Source organism: Charadrius vociferus, unplaced genomic scaffold (genome assembly GCF_000708025.1).
Source record: "Charadrius vociferus isolate BGI_N301 unplaced genomic scaffold, ASM70802v2 scaffold604, whole genome shotgun sequence".
In the NCBI taxonomy this organism is placed as follows: Eukaryota; Metazoa; Chordata; class Aves; order Charadriiformes; family Charadriidae; genus Charadrius; species Charadrius vociferus.
This window is the reverse complement of record NW_009648244.1, coordinates 229,668-255,785: the sequence shown is the minus strand read 5'-3', so window position 1 is coordinate 255,785 and position 26,118 is coordinate 229,668. Positions and strand designations below refer to the sequence as shown.

Sequence of the window (26,118 nt, the reverse complement as noted above, 5' to 3'; positions counted from 1 at the left end):
CCCCCCAGCATCCTGTAGTGCTTATTTAATTATGAATTACACCATTATGAAATTTGGCTCCATCCATGCGAAGGGCTGTGGGTTTTGTAGCCAAGTTTTTAATTTGGCTGAACCATACATTTGAGAATCACGCTGCAAACTTTTAACAACAGGGGAGCTGTTGCCACAACCAACCTCCTGTCCTGAGACACCACCAAAGACCCCTAAACCACCTCCATAATTTCTTCTAAGCACAAGATGACAGAAACTGCACATCCCCATCCCACACCATAGTTGTCTCTCCCACTCTCCAAGATTTTCACATATAGCTGTTCAGTATCAAAGCATCAGAAATAAAACGATGACCTGCCAGACCTGGCCAGAGGCTCAACCCCATGAAACCTCAGGAAGAAAGTGGTGAGCTCAGGCTTCAGAGCACCCAGAACCCAGATCTCACTTTTCCTACATGGATTGACACTTACAATCCTTTGCAAGACAGCATTGTTTCATCTCATGAATGAAAGAGATATACAGAAGCAAGGGGGATGATGCTAGTTACTGCTGTCACTAATGAAGGTAATGGGCTTACTTAGTCATGCTGAAGAGCTGCACACTGGCAAAACAGAGCCACTGATGGTTCTAAACTTTTCCATGAGACACAGAAAATGTTCAGCTGACAATTCAATGCTTCATAACTCTGGTGGGTTGACCTTAGTTAGCTTCCAGACGCCCACCCAGCAGCTCTCACACTCCTCCTCCTCAGCAGGACAAGGGGAGAAAATAGGATGGAAAAGCTCATGGGTCAAGATAAAGACATGGAGATCACTTATGAGGTACCATCATGGGCAAAACAGAGTTAATTTAACTTACTGCCAATTAAACCACAGCTGGATGGTGAGAAACAAAGATAAATGAACAAAACACCTCCCCCAACCCCTCCCTTCTTCCCAGGCCCAACTTCATTCCTTCCTTTACTTTTCTGTACAAACTTAACTTCTAACATGACACGCTTTCATCTTTGAGACATGAAGTATCAGTTGGGGGAAGAGCAGTCTCAAATTCAATATTCAAGCTACAGTAAAAAGTTTCAGGTTTAAGGGGAGTATGTTTGAATAGCTGAGTCGAGAACAGCCCTTAAGCAGTCCTTCTGTCTCCAAGCTATGACTTATAATTTTCCCTGCCTCATCTTCTAGTTACTTCTACACAAGTTTTCTGCACATGCAGTAATTTCTTAATTCATCATTATATTCTTAGTTTATGGTTCCAAAATTTTGAGTCATTTTTATGAAAACAGTGTTCTTGATAGCTCAGAAACACAAACTTTTAAGCTTTCCTTTTTTATACAGATTATCTTAAAAACATCTCTGAACTAACCGTGAAGTAGCCTATGTCACTTATACACACTAGCAATGAGATTACCTTGTTGATTTTTCTGAACATGAATACCTAAAATCATATTATTCTAATTACTTACTTACATTACTATACTGAAGTTATCCATCAGACAAAGCAACAGACAGTGTAATACCTCAGGGCAAAAAGTCTGAATTGATCCACTCAAGGAAAAGCTTTTGAAGATATGACGGATCCTTCTAAGGATATGACTAGATAGGATTTCCAAAGTTTGAAATTGTTTTTTCTCTTTGTTTCAAGGCATAATAGAAGAATGAAAGATTACCATCTCTTTTCAAATGTAACTATCTCCATAGGGAGAGGAAGTCAAGGAGAAAGTCTTCTTTCCAAACTCTCACAGGAAAGAATCATTCAATTGTCTACTACCCCAAACTCCTGAAGACTTTCATTTCCAAAGAAGTCCTTTATATACCATACAATGAGGTTTGTTAGTCACTTAAATGTATTTATCTCTAGGGTGAAGCATAGCAGTTAACATTGCCACAGTATGTATAAGAGCAGTTCATTCCAAGAAGTGAAGGAAACAACTATCCGATAGAAAATAAAAGTTAATTTATGTGGCTAGAAGATTATGATTCAACCGGGAGATCTGCCAGGGAATTGGGGTTAACAGCCCATGTCTTGCCATAAGATCTTCATCATATGTAATTATGTCTATAGCTGTGAGAAATGTTCATAATGAAAGCAGAGATTCTGATAGTTCTGCATTTTACTCCGAACTTGAATTGCCAGTCAAATTCACCAGAAAAGGACCATTTGCATTTATTGATGCTTCAAGGAAAATCAAAACAATTTCTTAAGAAGAAAAGTAGAGTGAAGCCTTACACTTCATACTGTTTTCATGTGAAACTAGGTGGGGTTGATTTGAGTTCATGCCAATGCCAAATGAAATTCCTTTAGTGAGAAGAGAATGCAGAGTTTGCAGAAGCCTGGCTGAATAATACAGACACACAAGCTGTGGTTTATGTCTTCTCTTAAAAAAAAAAAAAAAAACCACCAAACTTAAAACACTACAGCAATAGACTTCTGGAAATATGCTAGGACAGCAGCTCAGCACACAAGCGTGAGAAATAATTAACTAACGCTAACAACAAGGTTATTTCTCATTGATCTACATAACCTCTCTCTGGTCTGCTTGTTAGCCCTGAACAGAGCTCAGGGTGAACCCCAATGCAGTGCATGAAATTCCATACATCACCTCGCCCCATAGGAGGCTGTGGGAGGAGGGCAGTCTAGGTATACATGTATATATATACTACGGACATGCATCTGCATGGCAACCAGTCATCACGGAGGCATCATAGCTCTAAGCTTTCCAGGAAGGCCTCTGAGTGTGGTCTCTTATTACAACCGTGCATGCCAGGTAGAGCCCAGACTTCAACAGCAGCTGTGACTTGATGCCGTCAATGCCTGAGAAGCACGTGCAATAGTTGGCCTTCAGCTCGTGTTGTCCTGCTGAGATCCTCATCTGATGTACCAGACCATGTCCGGCTGTATCCCGCTGCTGCTAGTACAAAGATGTACACATGCAACACAAGCTGCTTGAATTTCTATTTCGGTGCCTAGATCGCTTAGGAAATAAAAAAAAAAAAAACAACCACCAACTAATTTTGTAGATAGCACGTTTCCAAAAAGTTGTTACGTAGCCAAATCCCTAAGGATGTAGCTATGTTTTAGTTTGCTATACATTTTTACAAATCTGTCTCCAGGAAAAAAGTTCAAGTCCAGACAACATTCAGTGAAGAGAACCAAGATCTCCTGTTTTGCTTTTAAAGTCTTCTTGGTTTGTTTGGGCTTAAATCAGTTTTACGCAATAAAAATAGAACCAAAAAGATGTGGTCAGCTTCCAGGTGACAGAGGAGCGTCAAGTGCGTTGGCAACTAGAGGCCAATCTGCCGTTTTTCAGACTCAGCAGACAACCCTGTCACCTTAGACTGCTTAAAATCCTTTTACATCAGCTCTGCTCTCCTACCAGTTTTAGCTGTCTCTACGAAGAATTCCTATTCTCTACGAAGATCATTCCTATAGTATGTAATTGAGACACAGCATGTTACAAGTAACAGTAATTACACCAGACCCATACATTTAAGTTTTATCAACATTAATGGCTTTTAATGGCTTCCTTGTTTTCCTTCTAATACAACATTCAAAGAATATTTGATAAGATTTTTGTGAATGCCAATGGATTCATTAAGTATTTGTGGATTTTCTTTATCTTACGCTTAAAAGTCCTGCTTAACAAAAAAACCCAAAAAAACCCTCCCCAAAAACAACAGAAAAAGTGAAAGCCAAAAAAGAGCCATCATTTAGGAGAGACATATACTTAAGAACGGGTAAGTTTGGAAAAAGCATGCACTGCATTTATCTTTACACTAGAAATAATTAAAAAACCTAAAGAACACAAAAAACAAACCTTTTCATAACACTTCATGATGCATAATAGTAAAATAAACTCTTGATAGTTTCCTCTGGGTTTTTAAAGCACAGACAAGTAGTGAAAACTGCTATCAAGTGGAAATTCATAACTTTTTCACCAAAAATACATAACAACTAGTAACTGCCATTTTTTCTTGACCACAGTTACAAGTCAAGTGGTTTTAAGAAACTACTACTTAATTTCCAAAGGAATTTTCTGCTATTTTATGTCAACTGTCCTCAAGTTTGGAGAAGAATTTGAAGAATAAAAGGCTTAAAATTGAAAACAAACATATCCTCCCCCCCAGTTTACAATGGGAAATATAAAAGAATTTTCATACTCCTACATATATTGTATCGATAAAATTTACTAAAACATATACTACTGAAAGGTTACCTTTACTATTAGGTGGGTTGTTGCCTCAACTATTAAACTTGAGAAAAAACTTACATGAACGGCTGATGAAAACAGTTTCAGGTCAGGTTTTCATTCAAGAGGTCCCCTGTCTTTTGCCTTTACCGAAAATTAAAAACAAAAGTTTAGCTAATAAAAAAGTAAGTCTCAGGTCACAACATGTTTTTAATTAACTTCTGGTGCTAGAAGGAGTATGTGACATCAACAGAGTGTCAGGGGAATAATTCTGCCATCTGACAAAATTGTCCTGTATCTGTTAATTGACTAATTTGTGACTGTTTTGTATTTACTGAACAAATGAGCGTTGAATGGCATTGCCCAGGAGCTTACCAGCAAATACACAGTGACTGAAATTTTACTCTGAATTCTGCTCTAGTAGGAAAATGAGCTGCTGAAAGCATGGGGAGCTGGTTGGCACACTTTCCCCCCACCTGCCAACGTGCGAAGTCTGCTTCCACGAACACAGATACAATATGGGCCCTGCACGCTGGAGAATAAAGACAGCGTTTAGCATGTAGCAGTAGCCATGGTTTAGTCCAAAATGGTTGTCCGAGATGTCGTGTGGCAAGCCAAATGGTCAAACATAGCTGCTCCTTGCCAAGAAGACGAGAAGCCGTCTACAAGGTCTGCCTGGCTCCATCACTCCCTGCAGCCCAAAGGGACCGTCACCTCCTCAAAGCGACACCGTCTTCAGCTCCGCCATCGCAAAGCCCCAGAGGGAGCGGTGAAGCAATCGCATGGGAGGTTTCACAGGCCTGGACATCTCACTTCTTCCGTAAATTATGCTAGCCCTTTCCATCCTGGGTTTCAAAGAAAGCAAACATGCTACCAACAATACTGTAACGCCCCGCTGGAGGACAACTGGCTGGCAGATCATCCCCAACCTTCAGCTCAGGGAGAAAACTGTTGGACCTCCAGGTGCTGTGTTCCCTCCCCTAGGATAAAACATAGTGATAAACTGATTGCCAGCACCAAAAGCTGACTTCTTATAAATCACAGACATTACAAACTCTATCCTCTGAATATGAGCAATATAAGGTAATGCTGTCATTAAATACTCCTAGCTGCCTTCAGCAGCTGGGTCACAGAAATGCTAAGGAGCTGATATTACTCTTTGCCATCAGACATGTTTCTCACTTACCTGAGAGCTCCAAAATATAGGCAAAACTAAAAAGAAACCAGGATAAGCCAGCTTTCCCCCTTTGGGTTAAAAATGTAACAACTGCCAAAATTTAGGAAAGTCAGTTAAGCCTCATTTTTATCTCAGATATACTTTGTTCACAAGAACTTTTTAATTTTTTATTCTTTTTTTTTTTAACTATTAAAGACAGGACAGTATATGGCACCCATAAGAGAACCCCTTGTTCCCAGAAGTCAGTCACTCGTTTCCAGCTCAGCTCGTTGCACTGCCAGCTACAGGGACAGAGCAAATTCACTGCAGCCTGGACAGGAGGAGGAGGAGGAGGAAGAGACCATGCTTGTGTGCAGCTGCACCCTCCAACTCCAGGTATCGTAGGATGCACCCGCAAGGAGCGCAGCCACTTCTCGCAGGACCTCAGAAACCATCTGCCACAGTCCACGTACAAAGTCAGAGATATGGTAGGCAATAAGCGATGAAACCAAAAATGTTCTTTCAATGGCCCAGTTCCAGCTGCTAGGAAGAGCTGGAACAGCAACCTTTGCCCCAGCAGCTCCACCGGGGCAGAAACGCAGCCAGAGTGCCCGTATTTGCAAAACTGCACGTCAAGATCGTTTGATTCATGCCCATGCCAAAATAACAAAGGAATAATTAAATAAAGCTGAATGATTGCATACTCAGATGAGAAAGTCAGACTATTTGCCAGAAGCTACGCATTACTCCATCACCTTTCCCTGCACTTTTCACACAGCACCTCATGTGCGTGTGGAGGAATAGTAATTGCTTTATACACTGCTCGCCGTGAAGCAAACAAACTGCTTATTCTGACATTTCAAAAGAAAGGCTGTATGCGCTGATGAAACCCCCAAACTGCAAATGTTTAACATCCTGTCGCAACCCGATCTCTGTTCTATTTAACATCAGGTTGAGGTTTCCCGGTCCCCACAGGCTTCAGTGCAAACTCCCGGGAAAATATTAATATTACAGCTGGCACGTCGTACTCGGTACATTTCAAAAAAAAAAAAAAAAGAAAAAAAGAGGGACAAACTCTGACTTCTGTACACTTAGTGAATGAATTATAAAGCACCTCAATTCATGAATGAGAATTCGTAAGCATCCACCAAATGTGTGAAAACAATAAATGTCTAACATAAAGCGTCGTGCTCAGACTATTCACATCAACTTCTAGACAAAAGTTGATATCTGATTGCTCACATGGGGTGTTTTCTTACCCAAGACAAGAGGACCAAAATGCTTATGTACAAAACCATCAAATTAGATTCAACAAGCAATAAATTATTGCGGAACTAGGGTCCACTTTAAAGGCAATTCTAATTAAGCGTTAAGAATTTCTAATTAGCAAGTTTCAAATGTCACCAACACGCATTTCCCACAGACTTTCAGAGAAGTTGTGATTCCTCAAACACATTTTAGAAAAAAGTGTACGGTACATGACCAAAATTACTGCCAATAATTAAAATAACTGCATAACTTCAAGATTAAAGAGTATTTTAAGTAACTATGGGTATAGCCATAAAAATGACAGAAAAACATCAGAAAAAGGTATACAAGTAGCACACAGAGCACTACATTAACAGATGCTTTGAACTTTCATTATAGCATCTTTAAATTTCAGAGATGTCAAATTTGCTATATACAGCCAAACTGGGCTTATAAATTAAATTTAAGGTTATAAACAAAAATACATGAGTGTGTGTCTAGGGGAAAGACAAGATAAATGAATAACTAATCTATAACGTACCATTTGACAGCATGAGACATCATATCATCCTGGAAAAATTGGGGAAACAACGAATGCTATACAGCCAATGTTTTCTTTCTTAGAATGTCAGGATAATTCAGGTAGGAAGGCATCTCAGGAGGCCTCCAGTCCAACCTCCTGCTCAAAGCAGGTGCAGCTCGGAGGTCAGACCAGGTTGCTCAAGCTTATGTCCAGTCAGGTCTTAACAACCTTGAAGGATGGAAATAGCACAAAATCTCTGGGCAACCTGCTCAACTGGGAGACAGCCCCCATGGGGGAGAAAAAAGGGTTTTCCTCACATTCAGCCTGAACCTCTCCTGTTTTCAATGCACTGTCTCTCATTGTCCCACCACACATGCCTATGAACTGACCAAGACCCCCTAAGCCCACATATCCTGTCAGTCTTTGCCCATCCAGCCTACTGTAACTCAGACACAAGAACACTGTTGGAGACACTGCTGAAAGCCCTTCAGAAGCTGAGGTGAATCGTGTTCACTTCTCTCCCCTCAACCACTACTACAGTCACTTTACACTGCAGATGGCAATCAGATGGGTCAGACATGCTTTATCCTGGGTGATTTATGCTGACCATTCCCAGTCACCGTCTCCTCCTTCCTGGTGCCCAGAAGTCTGTTCCCAGAGGACTCACACTATGATTTTTTCCATGGACCCAAAGGAGGCTGACTGGTCTGCAGTGCCCCAGATCACCCTTCTGGACTTCTCTGAAGAGGAATGCACCATTTGCTTTCTTCTAGTTATCAGGGATCTCCCATGGTCTCCAGCACCTTTCAAGCATGGTAGAAAAGAGTGCCACAAGTACAGCAGCCAGCTGGCTCAGCACCCATGGATGCAGTCAGGTTGAGTCCCACGGGCTTGTGTGAGTTGAGTCCTCTCAGGTAATCCCTGGGACTTGGTCCACGTTTGTGACTGGTGGTTCTGTTCCTTGAACCTTGTCTGTAAGCACAGAAGTCTGTGAGAAGGCCACGCAGGTGAAGGCTGAGGCAGAGAAGGCAACGGAGTACCTCAGCCTTACCGGTGTTTGCTGTAAATAATCCACCTACCCCATTCAGTCACCGATTTGCATTTTCCTTGTCCAGCCTTTTACTGCTGAGGTAGTGATAGAAGCTCTTCTTGTTGTCTTTGGTATTTCCTGCAAGTCTGAACCCCAGCTGAGCTTTGGCTTTCCTGACACCATCCCTGCGTGCCTGCATGGTATTTCTGTGTTCATCCTTTGTAGCCTGTTGCTGCTTCATACATACTGCTACATACTGCCTTTTTGCACTGGAAACCATGGGTTTTGCACTGGAAACCATGACTTCCCCACTTGGTGAAGCTGGTGTCCTGACAAGTCCACTTGCCTGGTGAGCTGGAAATTGGTTAAAAAGCAATTGGACTCTTCTATAGATTTATTTATCAAGAGCTACCAAGCACAAAAATACATATACAACCACTGGCTATGGAAGTATTTGTGCCCTAGACATTTTGCAAACGTGGAAGATTTATTGGGGCAATATCATTGCTCACACACAACCTTGCTACATCCTTTCCCTAAGCATCCATCTGTTACTGACTGTTGTTAGAGGAAGGTAGACAGTCCTCTGCTCTGACAGAAAATGGCCACATTTATATTCCTATGTCTTTTCTTTAAGTATAATACATGCCAAACCCATGAAAGTTAAATCATGGGATTCCAGTCTCAAGACTCGCACTCAAGAATGAATTGACATTCTTCTGCAAAGTACCTGGTACGGATCACTGCCAAAAAGTGATCCACCTGAAGCAATGTGGGCCACTGTGTCTTCTTCTGCAGCATTTCACTCCCTTTTACCAGAGGTAAATGAGATGGTCAGCCCACAGCATCTACAGTTTAGCATGGACTTCAAATTATTCCTTGAGGGCCCTCTTCTTTTGTTTCCCTCAGTCATTATTTGATCGCTGAAAATGCAGCAATACAGTCTGTCTGTACATACTACCATCTCTGCGTGACTTCATGAATAGTAAAAACCACACCGAACGATAGTGTCTGGCAAAGCACCAGAACATTATATGTTACTGCTATTCTCAATGAAATACATAGAAGTATTACACCAAGCTATACAATAAAATCCTACATTCCTACCTACCGTTGAACTCTACCCTGCATCAGAGGTGCCCTATGCAAAAGCATTTGGCAGAATGGTGCGAGACTGCTAAATGTGCCCCTGCTGGGTCTTTAAATCCTCATTAGTGTTCTTTAAGTCAGTGCACCTGATTATACATCACACAGCAGGAAGATCTAACAAAGTATTGTTATTTGTATTATCTTTTTATAACCTAGCATCACGCTCCCATTAAAAATGTATAGTGACCTTACCCATGTCAAGGCTTTCAAGAAATAATGCACTGAGATAATTGGTTGTTTGGCATCATACATAGCCTTTATAGTGTGTGTCAAGCCCTGAGTCATAGTAATATATTTAACGTTGCTCATTAAGACATAATAAGAAATTGTGCCTGTATAAATCACATTTATTCCCAACACGTGGCTTAGTTACACTGTGTAAAATGATGAAAATGATTTTCTGTCCACACTAGCTATGTCTCACATAGAATAAAATGCTTTTATTAGATTTACTTTGCACCACAAGAACTGGATGGGTTAAGCTGCTCATATTTTTAAGCAATGATTTCTCCACAAGCATAGAGTGTTATGTGTACTGCATCTTTCTGAAGAGATCTGGACCACTAACATTACTAATGTGACAAACTGCCTCCATCATCATTCTGGATGCTGAAATTCAATAAACATTACTAAAATATTCTAACCACTAGAATCACAGCCACAGTGGTTTCAAGAGCAGTGTTTATCAGACACTGAATGATGCTGGACACAAATCTGGGGAGTAATTTCCTCAATCAATGTAGATGATTCACAAGAATGCTTTTCATGTTGAAAACTCCTGTCAAGTCACCAGTTCACACATAAAATATAAAAGAACTCTAAAAATTCTTTCAGGAAAATACACCTTTTACTTAAAAATCATTCCTCACAGGACCTCCGCTTAAAGAATCTATGTCAGGTACCCAGCTCATGTTTTGTGATGAAAAGCACCACAGCTGTGCCACATCGGTGCTTTTTCTTCAGAAAATCTCCTGAGCTCAGCACAATCAACACAGAGCCTCAATCCAACTTTTGTATGTGTGTGTATGCCTTATATATGTGGAGGTATACTTTATTATTGTCTGAAGACATTAACAAATTCTGCACTTCAAGAATTATAGAAAAAAAAGCACAGAAATTCTATCATCTGTTTGGTGCCAGGAATAAAAAATTATTCACTCCTAAGCGAAAATTGTGACAGTCTATCATCATTTATTCTTAAGTTTAAAATAGTCTTCAAAACATTCAGGTAGGTTTTTGGGGGTTGTTTTTGTTGTTTTGCTGGTTTTTAAAGTAATTAATCCACTTACCTGAAAAATGACAGAGCTCTGAATTTATTTTCAACCTTAAAGAATACTCGCAAGATCAGCAGATTATGTTTATTATTCTAAAACACAAAATTAAGTATTAACCGGAAAACACAAAAACTGGGAAGGAAAAAAAAAAAAAAAAGACGTCATACTGCTGATCAACTGTGCCAAGCTACTAGAGTGATTCAAGAGATCACTGTTAATGCTGTTATATCTAATTCACAAGCCCCGTAGAACCCTACTCAGGCAAAGCAAGCCTTGTAAAATAGGTTACCAAATAATCCTTCACATTTTTACCATCATCAGCTGCCATACAACTGCTCTACGGTCAGATATAAAGGTTTAAGCCTGGATTGAATTATTTTTTTTTTTAAATGTTGCAAGGCAGATGCTAGTTAAGTACTCCACATGCTCACCATGTTGAGTGGCCTACAAAGAGGTTAGTAACAAGCGATGGTGCAGGGAGAAATCTTGGCTGGCTACCCGGAATGTCCCCCAGGGTTCAAAGCAGTCCAAGGCGATATGGAATGGAAATGCCGAGCTTCACTCCTCACTAGCAAGGAGTACGGGTTCATCACTTTAAGTGTAATAAACATTCTTGAGCTGCCATCTCAGAAAGAAGTAGAGGCAGACACTTCCATGCCACAACAACTCAACAAGCAGTAGATGTTTACTCTTTTCTCCCTTTAAAACTTGTAAAATTTTCCAACCGAAAGCTTCAGGATTTTTAACTAAATGAACATCTATTTAAAAAAAAACAACCACTGCCACACTAGCCGACACTTAGGTTCCTTTACAAATGCAACGTTCTCTCAGCCACACATGGAAAAACACTTTTTTTCTGACTTACTAGATATGCATGTAGGCAAAGACTTTTAGGTCACTCATGTTTGGATTAGAAATGAGAGACACCTCTCTGAGATGCATGTACCCGAATCCCAAAGTAGAGGAGCTGCGGAGAAGCAGGGCGTGAGGAAGCTGTCCTAACCAGGAGGCTCCTTTGGACACCATGACTCTTCAGGATCCTCTTGGGTGTCCTTAAGGTCTGGTGCTACGTAGTGCATCAGAAAGTCTGGAGGTTCAAGTGAACTTTTCCCCTCGCTTGCCTTGCTCATATCTTATTTAGGATTTTAGTGTTGTTTGTGGAACAGTTACAGGCACTTTAAATCACATTGGCCTGGTGTGATCTTTTATTTATTTACTCTAAAGACTGCCACATGGGAGAGTTCAGAGTCACCGTGGTGGAAGAATTTCCATGTTTTAAAACACTTTCTGATGAAAACAACTCCTTTTGTCCTTATAAAACATTCCTCAGTCTCTGGTCCTACCAGGCAGCAATGTGGACCAACCCCAGCAAATACAAGCAAACGAAGTACTAATTTGGTGCCCTCCTTTGCATACTGCAGCAACTGTTACAGATACACACTTATGACTAGACAAAAATGGCTTACTAGAATCACAGAATCCTTATGGTTGGAAGGGACCTTTAATATCATCAAGTACAACCGTTAGCCCAGCCCTGCCAAGTTGCCAGTAAATCATGTCCCCCAGCGCTATATCTACCCATCTTTTAAATACCTCAAGGGATGGTGACTCCACCACTTCCCTGGGCAGCCTGTTCCAATACTGGACAACCCCTTCTGTGAAGAACTTTTTCCTCATATCCAATCTAACCCTCCCCTGGCACAACTTGGGGCCATTTTCTCTAATCCTATCACTTGTTATTTGAGAGAAGAAACCAACCCCCACCTTCCTACAACCTCCTTTCAGGTAGTTGTAGAGAGCAATAAGGTCTCCCCTGAGTGTTCCTTCCTCCTGATTAAACAACCCCAGTTCCCTCAGCCACTCCTCATTTGACTTGTGCTCTAGACCCTTCAACAACTTTGCTGCCCTTCTCTGAACACACTCCAGTATATCTATGTCTTTCTTGTAGTGAGGGGCCCAAAACTGAACACAGAATTCAAGGTGCGGCTTCACCAGTGCCGAGTACAGGGGGACAATCACTTCCCTAGCCCTGCTCACCACACTATCCCTGATATAAGCCAGGATGCTGTTGGCCGCCTTTGCCACCTGGGCACACTGCTGGCTCATATTCAGCCTACTGTCAGCCACTACCCCCAGGTCCTCTTCCGCCGGGCAGCTGGGCTTTCCAGCCACTCTTCCCCAAGCCTGTAATGCTGCATGGGGTAGTTGTGACCCAAGTGCAGGACCCTGGCCTTGGCCCATCGATCCAGCCTGTCTAGATCCCTCTGTAGGACCATCCTACCCTCAAGCCAGTTGACACTCCTGCCCAACTTGGTGTCATCTGCAAACTTCCTGAGGGTGCACTCTATTACTTCGTCCAGACCCTTGATAAAGATATTAAACAGAACTAGCCCCAGTACTGAGCCCTGGGGAACACCACTTGTGACCGGCTGCCAACTGGATTTAACTGCATACACCACCACGCTTTGGGCTCGGCCATCGAGAAACCCAGCCAGGGAAAGAAACTGTTTAAAAGAAAAATCTAACTTTGTACATCAACTGATAAATAACCCGTATCCAGAGTAAATCTGACAGAACTAACCCCAGCCTGCATCTTGGAATTGAGTGGACCAAAGCATTTTTAGTAGATCGACTAGTGACTAGTCCATCACTACTGAAATCACTGGAAACATTTTTAATTTTTTTCCATAAACAAAAACCAGAAACTAACCCTGCTTATGGAATGCTACATTTATGAAATTATCCCTTTTTCCAATAGCCTTGTTTCATATTAGGCAAATAAATGCCTATGTTTCTGTGCAGCACTGTATGATGAATTACTTGCCCAGACTTTTCTAAAAGAAGTAGCAATTGACATCAGGTTAATACAAAAGGATTCTTAAACTGCATATAGCTCACAGAAACCAGAAACTAAGGACATCATTCACTCTTTTGGAAACCTGCTATACCCAACAGTAAATCTTCCCCTTAAGGCAAAAGTAGCAAGTAGCCTTGATCATAACAAACTGTTGCTACAGATCAAAGAGTAATGGCACATTTATATTCAGAGTAAAGTAATAGCCAAACTCTTGCTTGAAGCCAAATACACGGTTGAGAAGCACACAATAGGAACTGGGTGTTGTTATTACCATCTACATTTAACTACTCTACTTTTCTAGTGTTTCTTTGTCCATTTTCTATGCTGAAAAGATATCATCAGCTGAGGTAGAAAAAAACACCCACACCGACCAAAGTGGGTGAACTGGTTTGAGTAAATTAAAGCCTGAAACCTCTTAATCTTAATAGTAAAACTTCTTTCCAACATACACCCACTTGGAAATTATGAAGGTTCTAAAACTTTTGAAATTACTATTATTACCACTATAGAAATAAATAGTAGGTGAGCTCAGTTTATAAATGCTTTCCATATATTTAAATACGTAGCAGTTAGGATAATTACCCAGCCTCTTACAAGCCTCTTTTATCAAGCCATGAATTATCAGCAGATAGTATATTTTTACTGCGTAAAAGCCATATTTTCACAGAGATGCATGTTGCTTGCCGTTCCTGAAGAGCTTTAAAAGTCCTGAGTAAGATAGTATGATAGTTAAAGGCATCCAGATCATTCAAAAGTAAGGTTTGGCTCCTTGTACATGAATCCAGGATATTATGAACTCTCTGGCTCTCTTTCTGCATATAAAAAAAGATTACCCTTGCTTTCTGCAGAGATTATTAAGGCAATTCACTTGTTTTACATTCTGCGATAAAATAAACTCCACTGTCATGCCGCCTGGAGCTCCTGTATCTCATCCATTATGTAAATCTCCAAAGAGTAGTTCAGCAAACATCATCTCAGTTCCACTGCACTTAATAAGACGACCTACACATCTAAGTTAATTTTCATCTTCCTAAGACCAACAGAAACTCCTGACTTCTTAATTTGCAAGAGAGATTCTCACTGCCATCTCTCTTCACAACCACCAAAGCCCAAGCTCATACAGTTTTAAAGGAAACTCAGACTTAACTCCAAATGTTTCGGTTTTGGGGCTTGCATCATCCCATCTAAAAACAGGAAAAACAAAGCCAAGGAAAAAACAATGTTTTGAATCTTACTATTTCTAGGACATCTTTTTTGGTTTGGTTTGTTGTGGGGTGGGTGTTTTTTTTTGCTTATACAAAAACTGAAAACATTTCTATGTTACTCAGGAATTTATGCAGAAATGCAGAACATGTTTACCTACAACGTTCGAAAACCAAGGCTTCTGTTTTCACTTGAGCTATGCCCACATGTCCATCACACTTGGCAATCACAACTGTAGCAGACTGCTATCAAACTGAACTGAAACAACAACAAAAAACCCTAAGTAAGTAGCAAAGTTCAAAAGAAGGTGACAGCCTCAAAGGAGAAAACTTGCCCTTTCCTGGCTCATCACCGAACCTCTGCACAAGAAAGACTGAATGAATCACCAGGAGTACGCATGAAGCGCCATGTGGGAAGCGTAAGAGCAGGTCAAGATTTAGATCAATACCAGGAGCTTATCTGCTCTTTTAGACACATGTCCTTGGGTATATGAAATACTGTATCCAGTGGAATCATTATTCAGGTCTGTTAGCAGTCGATATCATTATTAAAATAACTGCCTTCTCCTTACGTGCTAGCTACTGAGTTCTAACACGTTCTTCTATGCCTTCATATAGGAAGTGACAAATTGCCACTGTTTGACACTATTCTCTCCACGGCATGTCAAAAAATACTAAAATCCAAATGCATTTATTTGTAGCCCTAAATGTTTATTGTCAGATATGTAGGAAAAGGAAAACAGGAAAGCGTATGTAGTATTTCAATTTCTCGTTCAATGTATCTTAATCAGCACCACTGTGCAGGCCACGAACCAGGGGTTTCTCCCTTCTCATTGAGAAGTAACAAATAAAGTTAGCTGTGCTGCTTCGTGATACTGAAAATTAATACCTCCCACAAACAGAAGTATCCTTTTTTTCCATGCAAACACTTACATCTTGACAACTAATGACCAGAAACAGGTCATTAAGAAACAAGCAGAAGTTGTAAGTCCTGTAAATCTCTGGTTTAAACTTGTTTCATTCGATGGATCATGCCCAACAGAACTGAACAGTATTCAGCTTCTTGGAAACCAAAAACCTGAGAGTATGAATTTAAACATCTTTCTCCCCATTAGGCGCTTTGGAAACTCGTGTCATACTTCTGAAAATACACACATCAAAATGGTCTTGTCAAACAGCTTTGAAATTAAATGCCTTGTGCTTCCCTCTCTGGAGTAGTATAAATTTAGTCATTATTAGAATTAGTATAATTGTTCTCTAAGTGCTCTAGGAATAAAAGGTGAAATGAGCTTGGCGACTGCTCTTTCATTCCCACGAGAACGTGCCGCAGCAGAGAAGTCAGGCTGCAAGAGCAGGGATGCTCAAGGGATGCTTTGAAAACCCAAGGGCTGGAGAACGAGTCCAGCAAAGTGGAGCCTGGTGTGTTCACCATAACTTGCAGGCAGAGGTGATGCTTGTTCTTACAGGGAGGATATAGAAACCCCATGGAAAGAACTACCCTCTGGAGACACTTACTGCTGTCTGTTGACTCATGGAAGATGGAAGACTTCAGTAAAATGACTGAAGTAGAAAGCAGCGGATCCAGACCTTTGAGATCTAGCTCCCTAGACTGTCCTGTCACTTACAACTAGTCCTCACCAGGGGTATCAAGGCTGAAAGAGGAACTGAAGAAGCTGGTTCAAAACCACCACTAAACAAAGAGGGACGGGGCACTATCTAAACTGGGAGGTCTGTGAGCATTTACCCAGCAGAACAGTGAGTCTACATCTCACTCAGCAAGCAGCGCTGTGCAACAGGAGGGGATCTTCTCAGTTGTGCTGAAGATGTCCACAGCCGATGTCTTTCATCAACCCCTAAGAAATCAGAACACGTTAGGTAAGATTTTGAAGCACGCCTCCCAGGTTGGTTTCTTCCAAAAGCCACCTGGCTTGCGCAGCCCAAGGCCACACTACAAGGCAAACCAAAGCATGCCAGGCCAGGACATTCATGGAAGCATTTCCTGATCTAAGCTAAAGCAGTAATAGACTCTGCTCGCTTCCCAGCGCTGGTCTGGACTGCTCCAGCCAGCTTCCTCCAAAACCAAAACCATCCTGTGGACTTGAGGGACTGATCATCCCAGGCTTTTCTAGTAACAGTGTGGACAAACCTCTACCACTGGTCCTACCAAGCCCTCCAAGCCTTCCTTGTCACACCCCAGCACACGGCCTCACGCCCGAGCCCACAACATGCAACTGATACTTTCATGCTATGTAAACACCACACTGATAGGCCTCCAATTATCTCCAACAACTACAATAACGTGCAAGAAGAGCACTGCAAAGGCATGGGAGGAAACTCAAACCCTCAAAGGCAGCAGCACACCTGGAACAGGCACAGCATGGACGGAGCTTACCCTGGCCAGTGGGCATGCAGAGACGTGGCATCACTCGCACCACAGCCACAGTCTGCTCCCTGAAGTGGATGCCATCAGCAAGGCAGATACAGCAGGTCCTACATTTAGGTTTGGCAATCCTGAGATACTGAGCACAGCTGCAGCCAGAACTGAGGAAATGCTGCCATCAAAATTTCTCACCTAGATCTTTGGGCTGCTTCCATCATTTTATATCATATAGTCTACAACATGCATTTTGGAGACTACAAGAGGCAGCGACATCCATTTCTGTTCCTCCTGAGAAACAGGAACTCAGCTTGTAGCGCATCTCCTCTCCCTCCCAGCACGGGAACACTGACATACCATGCACTTCAAATACCAGAAATGGGAACCAAGAGCATCCGTGGCTGCATTATAAGGCAATTTTCATAGAATCACAGAATGGTTTAGGTTGGAAAGGACCTTGAAGATCATCAAGGTCCAACCCCCCTGCCATGGGCAGGGACACCTCCCACTAGACCAGGCTGCCCAAGGCCACATCCAGCCTGGCCTTGAACACCTCCTGGGATGGGGCCTCAACAACCTCTCTGGGCAACCTGTTCCAGTGCCTTACACCCCTCAAAGTGAAAAACTTCTTCCTAATGTTTAATCTAAACCTGCCCTCTTCCAGTTTATATCCATTCCCCCTCATCCTATCCCTACATGCCCTAGTAAAAAGTCCTTCCCCAGCTCTCCTGTAGGCCCCCTTTAGGTACTGGAAGGCCGCAATAAGATCTCCCCGGAGCCTTCTCTTCTCCAGGCTGAACAGCCCCAACTCTCTCAGCCTCTCCTCATAGGAGAGGTGCTCCAGCCTGTTGTCATTTTATGCTCACAGGCTGGTTTTTGCTTTCTCTGTTCTCAGCTCTGGCTAAACTTTTCAATGGGAAGTTTTTTTGGTTTTCACTCCCAAAATGAATTTTAAAAAAGAAACAAAAAACCCTAAAACACAAAAAAAAAACCCCAAACTTTAAAAACTAAACCAACAGTTACAGGAGGACATTCATCACAGGAAGAATTTAAGCTCTGTATGACTTACATTAATCAAAGTTAAGTAATCACACACCAAGCCTTACAATCAACAGCAGTAAGTAATACAAATGAGAGATGCTAACACATTCACGAACTAAAATTGTAAGGACATACCTATTAACTTTGGAAAGTAGTTTAACAGACACTCTGCTGCACTGAGTTAGGTCAATAGATGCTGAAGAAGATCCTTAAACACGGCTTTTATGTACATTCACAATTTACTAACCACAGACTCATCATCACAAATGATCTAGGCAACACCAGCAAGGTCTAGCTTTGTTGGAAATGGCATTTAGTAATTTAAACGACATGCCCTGTGAAAAGAACTCTGGTATTAGAAATATACCTCATTTTGGTCACATTTTATCAATTCTAGGCTTATTACTCTCCCGAGAGACAGACAACGTGGGCCTCCTTCCTCCCCCACACATCATCTCACATGAAGGTTGCTGCCATGCTTTTTTAATGAGATTCTCCATTCTTCCTGCTTCAAAAAAATGCCTAATAAATATGATTTTAATTCAAGAACTACCGCGAAGTCAATGCACCTGAAACATCCCAGAGCAGCTCCAAGCCAAGCAGAAATCTGTGCAGCCACCGGGATGCAAACCCTGCACACCACTGCTCAGCCAGAGACACTTCTGATTCTTAGCAAAGCCTCTTGGGCAGCTCTCTGCTGACTACTTAAAAATATAACCTTATTTATTATATATAAAGGTCTCTTTATTTATTGATTTTAAAGCAAAGCCTGAGGCTTTTGCAGTAGACCAGACTTAGAGAGGAAAAGTCTAACCCACTTCTGTGCCTACTTCCATTGCTTTTCTGAAGTTCGAGGGTGCAGAAAGACCACAGCTACCTTCAGCCACTGAAATAACACTTCTAAAATATATTGTATTTTTGATTTATGAAACTTAAAAGCAACCTCTGTAGATGTCTGCCCCCTGATCCACACTGGACAAACGAAATAGAAGGACAAAGCCCCCCAAATCACAATCCAACTTGATTTAAACAAGGTCAGATCACAAGTCAAGCACTAAATATGACTTGGTCCTAACTCCGATGAACTGATTTTGTGTGTGTGTGTATGTGTGTGCGCGCGCACTTTCGATACCCGCCCCAAGCCAGCTGCTGAACAGCACTATGTAAACACACCAAAATAGTTGGGAAATGAGTGGAATGGAGCCAAGACTTGGGACCCATAAACGAGAAACCATTTAGGCTATGAAAGCAACTGCCCAGCAGAAATGAAGAAAGAAGTGGTATAGAACAAGTTTTGTGCTGCTGTTCGTAAGAAAAGCCTAATAGGAACGCCGAAATCTTCTCAGAAATCATTCATTAATTTCAGAAAGGCAAAGGGAAGAGGAACGAGGTCATATGCAACGCAAACGCCTCAAGCTGAAGGGGTTCATTGCAGGCACCTGAAGTGCCTTTTTCTCCTTGGAAAAGAGCAGTGTTGGAAATGCCCCCAGCAATTTTTCAGCCATGGGGATCAGTTCCAAGTCCACCTCACTCCACTCCCAGCTGGGCTCAGTCAGCGGCGAGCAAACCTGGGGGCTACATCGCTCCCCATGCACGCTCCTCCAGCAGCCCGTCAGCCACACCAGCACCCGATGGGAAAGAATGAGAGGAAGAGACAGCACAGTATGCAGCAGAAACAGAAAAAGACAGAAAATCTCTGCTGCTCCTGCCTTTCCTGAATATCAGGTTTGGGAAAAAGTTCTCCTCCCTCTCTAGAGTTTCAGCGTAAGTTTTACATTTTTAAGTGACAGTTAAGTAAAAGCAGATCTGTCCTATGAATATGACTGGGCTCCAGACAACGAACTGCCTGCTATCTATTTACACTGTGAAATATTCATTAAATATCAACCACCACCAATCAACTGTTAAGGGACCCGTCTTGATAAATGCTAGACAACCGATGAAACCAAAAGAACTTCACAGTCTCCCTGCCTTGCTGAATGGGGCCATCAGTCATTTTTAAGTGGTCGTTTGTTACATTGTTTTATCCAAGATATTTATAATCATAATGAATTGAGACAAAACATCAAACTACAGCCTCTTTGCATGAGAGTAATCTAAACTGAAAAGCGCATGACAGAAAGGATAGATTGATGGCCAGTGCAAAATAACTCCCTTGAGATTAACATATTTTATCCTGTTGATGTTTCTAGTAATAATTATACTCTAAGAATCCACTGAATGATGTTAGATGTGAAAGACTACTTAAGAGCAGTCATTTTCTCTCTAGGAAAACTGCATTTGTTTGTAATAGATAGGGAGGGGACAGCTGATGACAAAAAAAACAAACACCGCTACTAATATTCTGACTCTGCAAATAAAAACATAAAACTTCCTTGAAACACCCTCAAACACATTAAAAAAAAATAATCATTTCTATCATGACTAGACTTTAAAATAATGAAAAAAGTAAAAATTGAAAGTCCAATGAGTCCAAACTCCATCCAAAACCAGGGTAGCTCCAAAGTTAGATCAGACGGCTCCAGGGGCTTGCCCAGTCTGCACTGGAGCATGGGGTTGTTCCTCCCCAGGTACAGGACTTTCCCCTCTGCTGGACTCGATGAGGTCCCTGCCAGCCCATTTCTCCAGCCTGCCGAGGTCACCCTCGATGGCAGCCCTGCCATCACTGCATCAGCCGGGTACCACTGCGCAGCACTGCACACGTAGCCAGCAGCTCAGAGGACCTGCACGCTCCTACGCCCTGCTCTGCACAGGAGTCAGGGGAGGTAAGGAAAGGGTACATCAGCGGTTGGGAGACTCCTGAGATGGGATGAGATCTGGAGAGCTCAGGAAACACCCCCTCATATTGAGTCCCTCCCTATAAATAGCCAAGCCAAGGTTTGCTCTTGTGGGTTTTTTTTGTTTGGTTTGGTTGTTTTGGGGTGTTTTGGTTTTTTTTTAAGAGAGGACATACAGGTTAAATTTGTGAGACAGCAGTACTTCTTCAGCTTATTACATAGACCTCTTTAGAAAATAAACAGTCATCTCCTAACACCACTGAATTCAATACAACTCTGTGTTGTTTATCTTTTTTTTGAGCACTAAATAACTTAGAACATCATTAAGCCTGATCAAATGAACTGCCCAGTAGCATTTCTGCAGGCTGTCTGTGAAACCACAGTGCGAGTGGGAGACTGTACCCAAGACTGCTTGTTAAGTACGATGCAGACCTGCCTTTTCAATCTCAGCAATATCTTCTCCCCTTTAATTTTGCTCTCTGACCCTCTTTCAGTCCTGCCCACTTTGTGTTTTAAAGTCTTGATCTTTATTTTGCCCAGGACTTCTTGAGCAATAGTTCCTCCCTGTCAGTTACCCATTTCCTTACCCACTCCTATACTGGTCTCCCATCTCCATACATCCACATTCGATCACTGTAGACTGAAAAACATAAACCTTAAATGTCAGATTCAACAGAGAACTGAACTTCTGGATTTAGTCACCATTATTATGGAAAATGTAGAACCATCGTAAACTGCGTATGTTTAATATACACGTATGCCAACAGGCTTATTTTGCATATTTCTCATTTTTCCGGGAAAGATTAATCTGACCTTATTTTACGAGACAGAAGAATTTATGTCCATATTTCCTCCGTTAATTGCATATATACTTAGATGTCAGTTATTTATATAAAACCACATTTACATATATTATGATATGGTCCGAGGCAGACTAACCAAGACCAAAAATATACCAATATAACGTATAGATGATGCAACTCAAGTTATTTATGCCCCCAATGATACACCAACATACTCATGTTAGCCATGGAAGGCTTTCAAAACTTGGTTAGCAAAGCAGCAATAAAGTGAAAGGCTGAGGCAGGGTGTTGGGTGAAATCCAATCTCCTTTCTCTTGGAGTCAGAACTTTATCAACTGATCTTAACAGTGACCACAGAGGAGCCCTCTCCACCTCTATTGCTTAAGTTTTCTGGAATAAGTCTTCCCAGAAAAGGAATTTTTAGCCTCGGACTTTGAATTCCTCCACATAGCCACATTTTTCTCTCATTCGGCGATATGATTTAATCATGGTACTTTCCTAATATAAAAGATTAACAGCTGGATTCAGAGCCCTACGCTTGCAAAGACTGCCAAACAGAAAACATGTAATGAAACAATCTCCTTCCTTATCTGCACATATTTTGTGCAGCTTCCCTACGATTACTGCAGGATGTCATCAGAAGGGCATGAGAGTGGAACTACGGCTTAATAAGAAAGAGGTCACTCTGTTCTCCTGTCCTTCCTTCTGCCATAACTCTGAGGTGAACCAGAAAGGCAAAAGCAGAGAGAGGAACAGAGATACAGAGCGAGCAGTGCTGCCTCTCTCATGCAACTACAGTCCTTCCCACAAAACTTGGGAAAAGGCCACATGAGTCCGAGTCTTCTGCATTTGCCTGATCTGGAAACCCTCCTTCCTCCGTGCAGACTCTGATTACGACAGCCCCTCTCAAGGCTCTGACAAATCCTTAAGGTTTTCTGCCCCGGTGTCACATCCCAAGCCAAATACCTAAGATGGTCCTCTAGTCTGGCCCAGTTTCTCCTCAATTCAATGCAAAACTTTACCACACTGTGGTAGTACTGCTCTGTGCTGTGTTCTGGATAGTGTGAGGAGTCCACTGTAACATAATGATATCCAGAGACAGCTTGTGGATAATTAGGTTGGTCTTTGCACCTTCTCCCACTGTCTACCAGTAAAGAGCCTCACTGAGTTTGTACCTACAGGATTTTATCGCTGCAGTTCTGGAAGATGCAGGCAAGGTTTGGATGCTATCAGTTTTCACTCTGCTATTCATAGTCAGGAGGTCTGAGCAGGGAAGTGTTTGCTCCCCCCATGATGCGAGCCCATCCCAGCTACGGACAACAGCCGCCAACATGTCAGCAATCAAACCAAAGAGAAATTCCTTAAGACTTTGTGCACTGGTTTTAGCAGGCGACAACTGCTGGTTCATATCTGGGCATACGGGTCTCTGATCCCATATAGCAATTGTGTACATTCCTGTAGAGCTACTAAAACCACTCGGTGTCTCTATTAGGGTTTAAATTTGGCTCCTGGAGGCTGGAGATGTTTTCTGGGACCTGCAGTATATAAAGCAGATGTTCTATGGATGCTTCTGAACTGAACGCTGTTTCTCTAGCTGATTTCAGGAAACTGGATTCAAGACACAGATGCTTCCCTCAAGTCTTATGCTGCTTGTGAATCCGGAGGTAGCTAGAATCACCACATCCACTACCTGTTGTAAACACTAAACAAGGCTAATACGAGAAGGAATCAAAGTAAACTCACCTGTATCTAAATCAGCTGCTCGTAAACTGTAAAACTTCTGAACTATTAAGATACTGATACAACAAAATTATCACGGAGACAAATAAGAATCTTTACCCTAGTAAACTACTTTGCTCATATGACCAGAACTATAGAGTTAAGTTTCTGGTATTCAGCTGACACTGTGAGTTTGGAAAACCTCGGGTTTTTTTGATTGTTCCTACCCCTGACTGGGATTCAGGGGCTGAAGAAGGCTCTCTAGGAAAGAGTTTTTCAACCATAACATACCCCTCCTTGACCAGCAGAGTTTCCAGAGTGCCTTGTTCTGAGCTGCTGCGTGGCGTCCCACTGGACCACACACTGCATCCCTCATTACAATTCATTTGTGCCAGTGCAAACACACAGGCACAGTCAGCTTTGTTTAAGCATCCTTGGCAGGAACTGGTTAATGTAGCATCCCAGCCAAAGCCTATAGTTCACAGTTACCAACAAGTTAGGTTGAGAGATGTCAAGGCCTACTGAATTTTATCATCTTATAAAGCATAACTATAAAGTCAGTAAAGCACACAGGTCCACTAACAGCTTCTTCCTTTTTAACTAGAGCAGAAAATGCATGTTGTGAGACAACCAACTCTCTATGGTAAGAAAACAAAGCACCAAGATACTTTCAAAGATATGGTATCCTATTTGACTTCTTAAACCAGCATTTGTCAATGTGGCATCTGAGTGCCACTCAATGTATTAAGCTTCATAGCCAGTAGCTGTAATGGAAAACGCCGCCTCTCTCATTCTCCCTTCATCCTTGCCCGTAAGAATAATGAGCACCGCTATGCATCAGCCCATTCAAACACCTGGCTTCAAAGGAATTACCTATTTCCTTAACGTACTACTAGGTTTTCCTTCGAACATTCAGCTTTGGTCAGAAACTGTTGCGTTAAACTACAGCTGTGTTAAGCTATAGTATTCCCCTGCTGAAAGACAATATGGTATATGAAGCTCAGACCGGTTATTTCATCTATTATGTTGTGTAACACAATATAAATTTTTGATGATAGCAGTAATATGTATAATGCATAGGGCTGTAAAAATGTCAACCAACTTTTATGGCTTTCCTCTTCATATGAATATTCAGTCATCCATTCGTCGCTAGATCCACTTCAATCCTGAAAAAGAAAAGATGAAATAATTTAATTGATGTATTTTCTTAGAGTTCATTAATTTCTCAAATATTATTGTATATGTAAATGAAAAACCTAACCACGGACGTCTGTTCCATAGTAAAACAGAGGTCAGAAGAACAGTAAGTTTATAAGCATTTTAAAAAAATCTGGATGAATACAACAAAAAGTATATTGGAGAAAGCCTTACGTTTCCTCTTAACTAATGATTTTAGTCAGTGGTCTCAGCATCTTTAATTTCTGAGCTGCTACTTAAGCATACTAAACCCCAGCTGTTTTAATTAGTCTTTGGGGCCCATTATATATCAGCACCCTGTATTTGTACAGGTAAACTTTCCAGCAGTTATCAAGTGTGAATATTCTTTACTGGTATTTCAAAGTGTGTTTCCCAGAAATACTATGTGAGATCTGGACAATAACACATTAAAAACCAAAATACATTTATTAGTGAACTCAGGCAATACTCCAGCCATGGGAAATAACTGTGCAACACTGTTACAAAATTTGAATACATATTTCTTGAAAGGTTTCCTATGGATACATGATTATTTTAGTTATGTTTCCATGTGAATCTGTAAAAGAAAAATTTATACAGAGATTTAAATACTATATTATACTTTTGGGAGGATCCTTCAGGTTTATGAAAATATACAAATTCAGTAATCTAACTTTTTTAAAGCCTGGGAGGGGGGGAAGCTTCAGATGTCCAAAATTCAAATAGCAGACAGTATGTCGTAAACCTCTTGCCAGAATATGTGCATATATCTGGAAACAAATGCTACATACATATGTCTCTTTTAATAATGGAAATGGTGTGAAGTCAAGAATCTAAATCTGCTGTCAGAGTTATTATAAACAATCTGCTGTTATTTTTATATCATTCAAAATAAGGTCATCCTTCAAATAGCAGTGGAGCATCACCTGCCCGCTTTTAAACCACAACCCAGTATTTCTTTACTGCTGCATACACAACAACACGGCTAACAGGTTTCCAAACACTACGCAACTTTTACACTGACAGCAAGACAAGAAGCTCCATTAAACCTATAAAATTAGTAAATATTCATACACTGTGCTACTCTTATACTGACTAAACACCACAAACTTACTTTTTTTTATTAACCTTAATTCTATTTCTAAGAAAATGTTACGTTCCAAATATTCATATGAATCATAAAAGGCTGCAAAATCATCACAAACACAGACCTAACTAAATGTAACTGAATACTGTAGGCTTAGAGAATGCCAACTATTGTAGACCACTTGCCCCATCTCCCATGCATCCTACAGACTCTCTTTCCTTTTTGTTTTTTAATCTCCCTTGACTTTATTTGGACTGTATGAAGAAGATTTTTTTTTCTTTTTTTTTTTTTTAATTGCACGCTTAAGAACGACCTTTGAGTTTCTAGCAGCTCCTTCCCCATGCTAATGTCCAAAACCAGGACAAGTGGACCGGGTTTTTGATATCCTGGACTTACATGATGTGGTTATCTGACCTGAGCAGGAAATGACTTTGTCACCAAGTTCTTTAAAATTAAATGTAACGTATTCAAAAAGCTTCATGGGGTCTCTGTCAGAGGAAGAGAGTTTGACCTGTAATTGTT

The 26,118-nt window shown here is 41.3% G+C and overlaps 1 protein-coding gene across 1 annotated transcript in view; it reads right to left on the bottom strand.

Annotated features, from left to right (window-relative positions):
• KLF12 (Kruppel-like factor 12) overlaps positions 1-24,505 on the bottom strand; it is a 177,216-nt gene extending 152,711 nt beyond the window's left edge. The window contains exon 1 of the mRNA XM_009884207.1: positions 24,436-24,505. Within this exon, the coding sequence (XP_009882509.1) occupies positions 24,436-24,456 (21 nt within the window). The 5' untranslated portion in view covers positions 24,457-24,505. The remainder of the gene's footprint in view (positions 1-24,435) is intronic.
• Between the last annotated feature and the right edge of the window lie 1,613 nt (positions 24,506-26,118).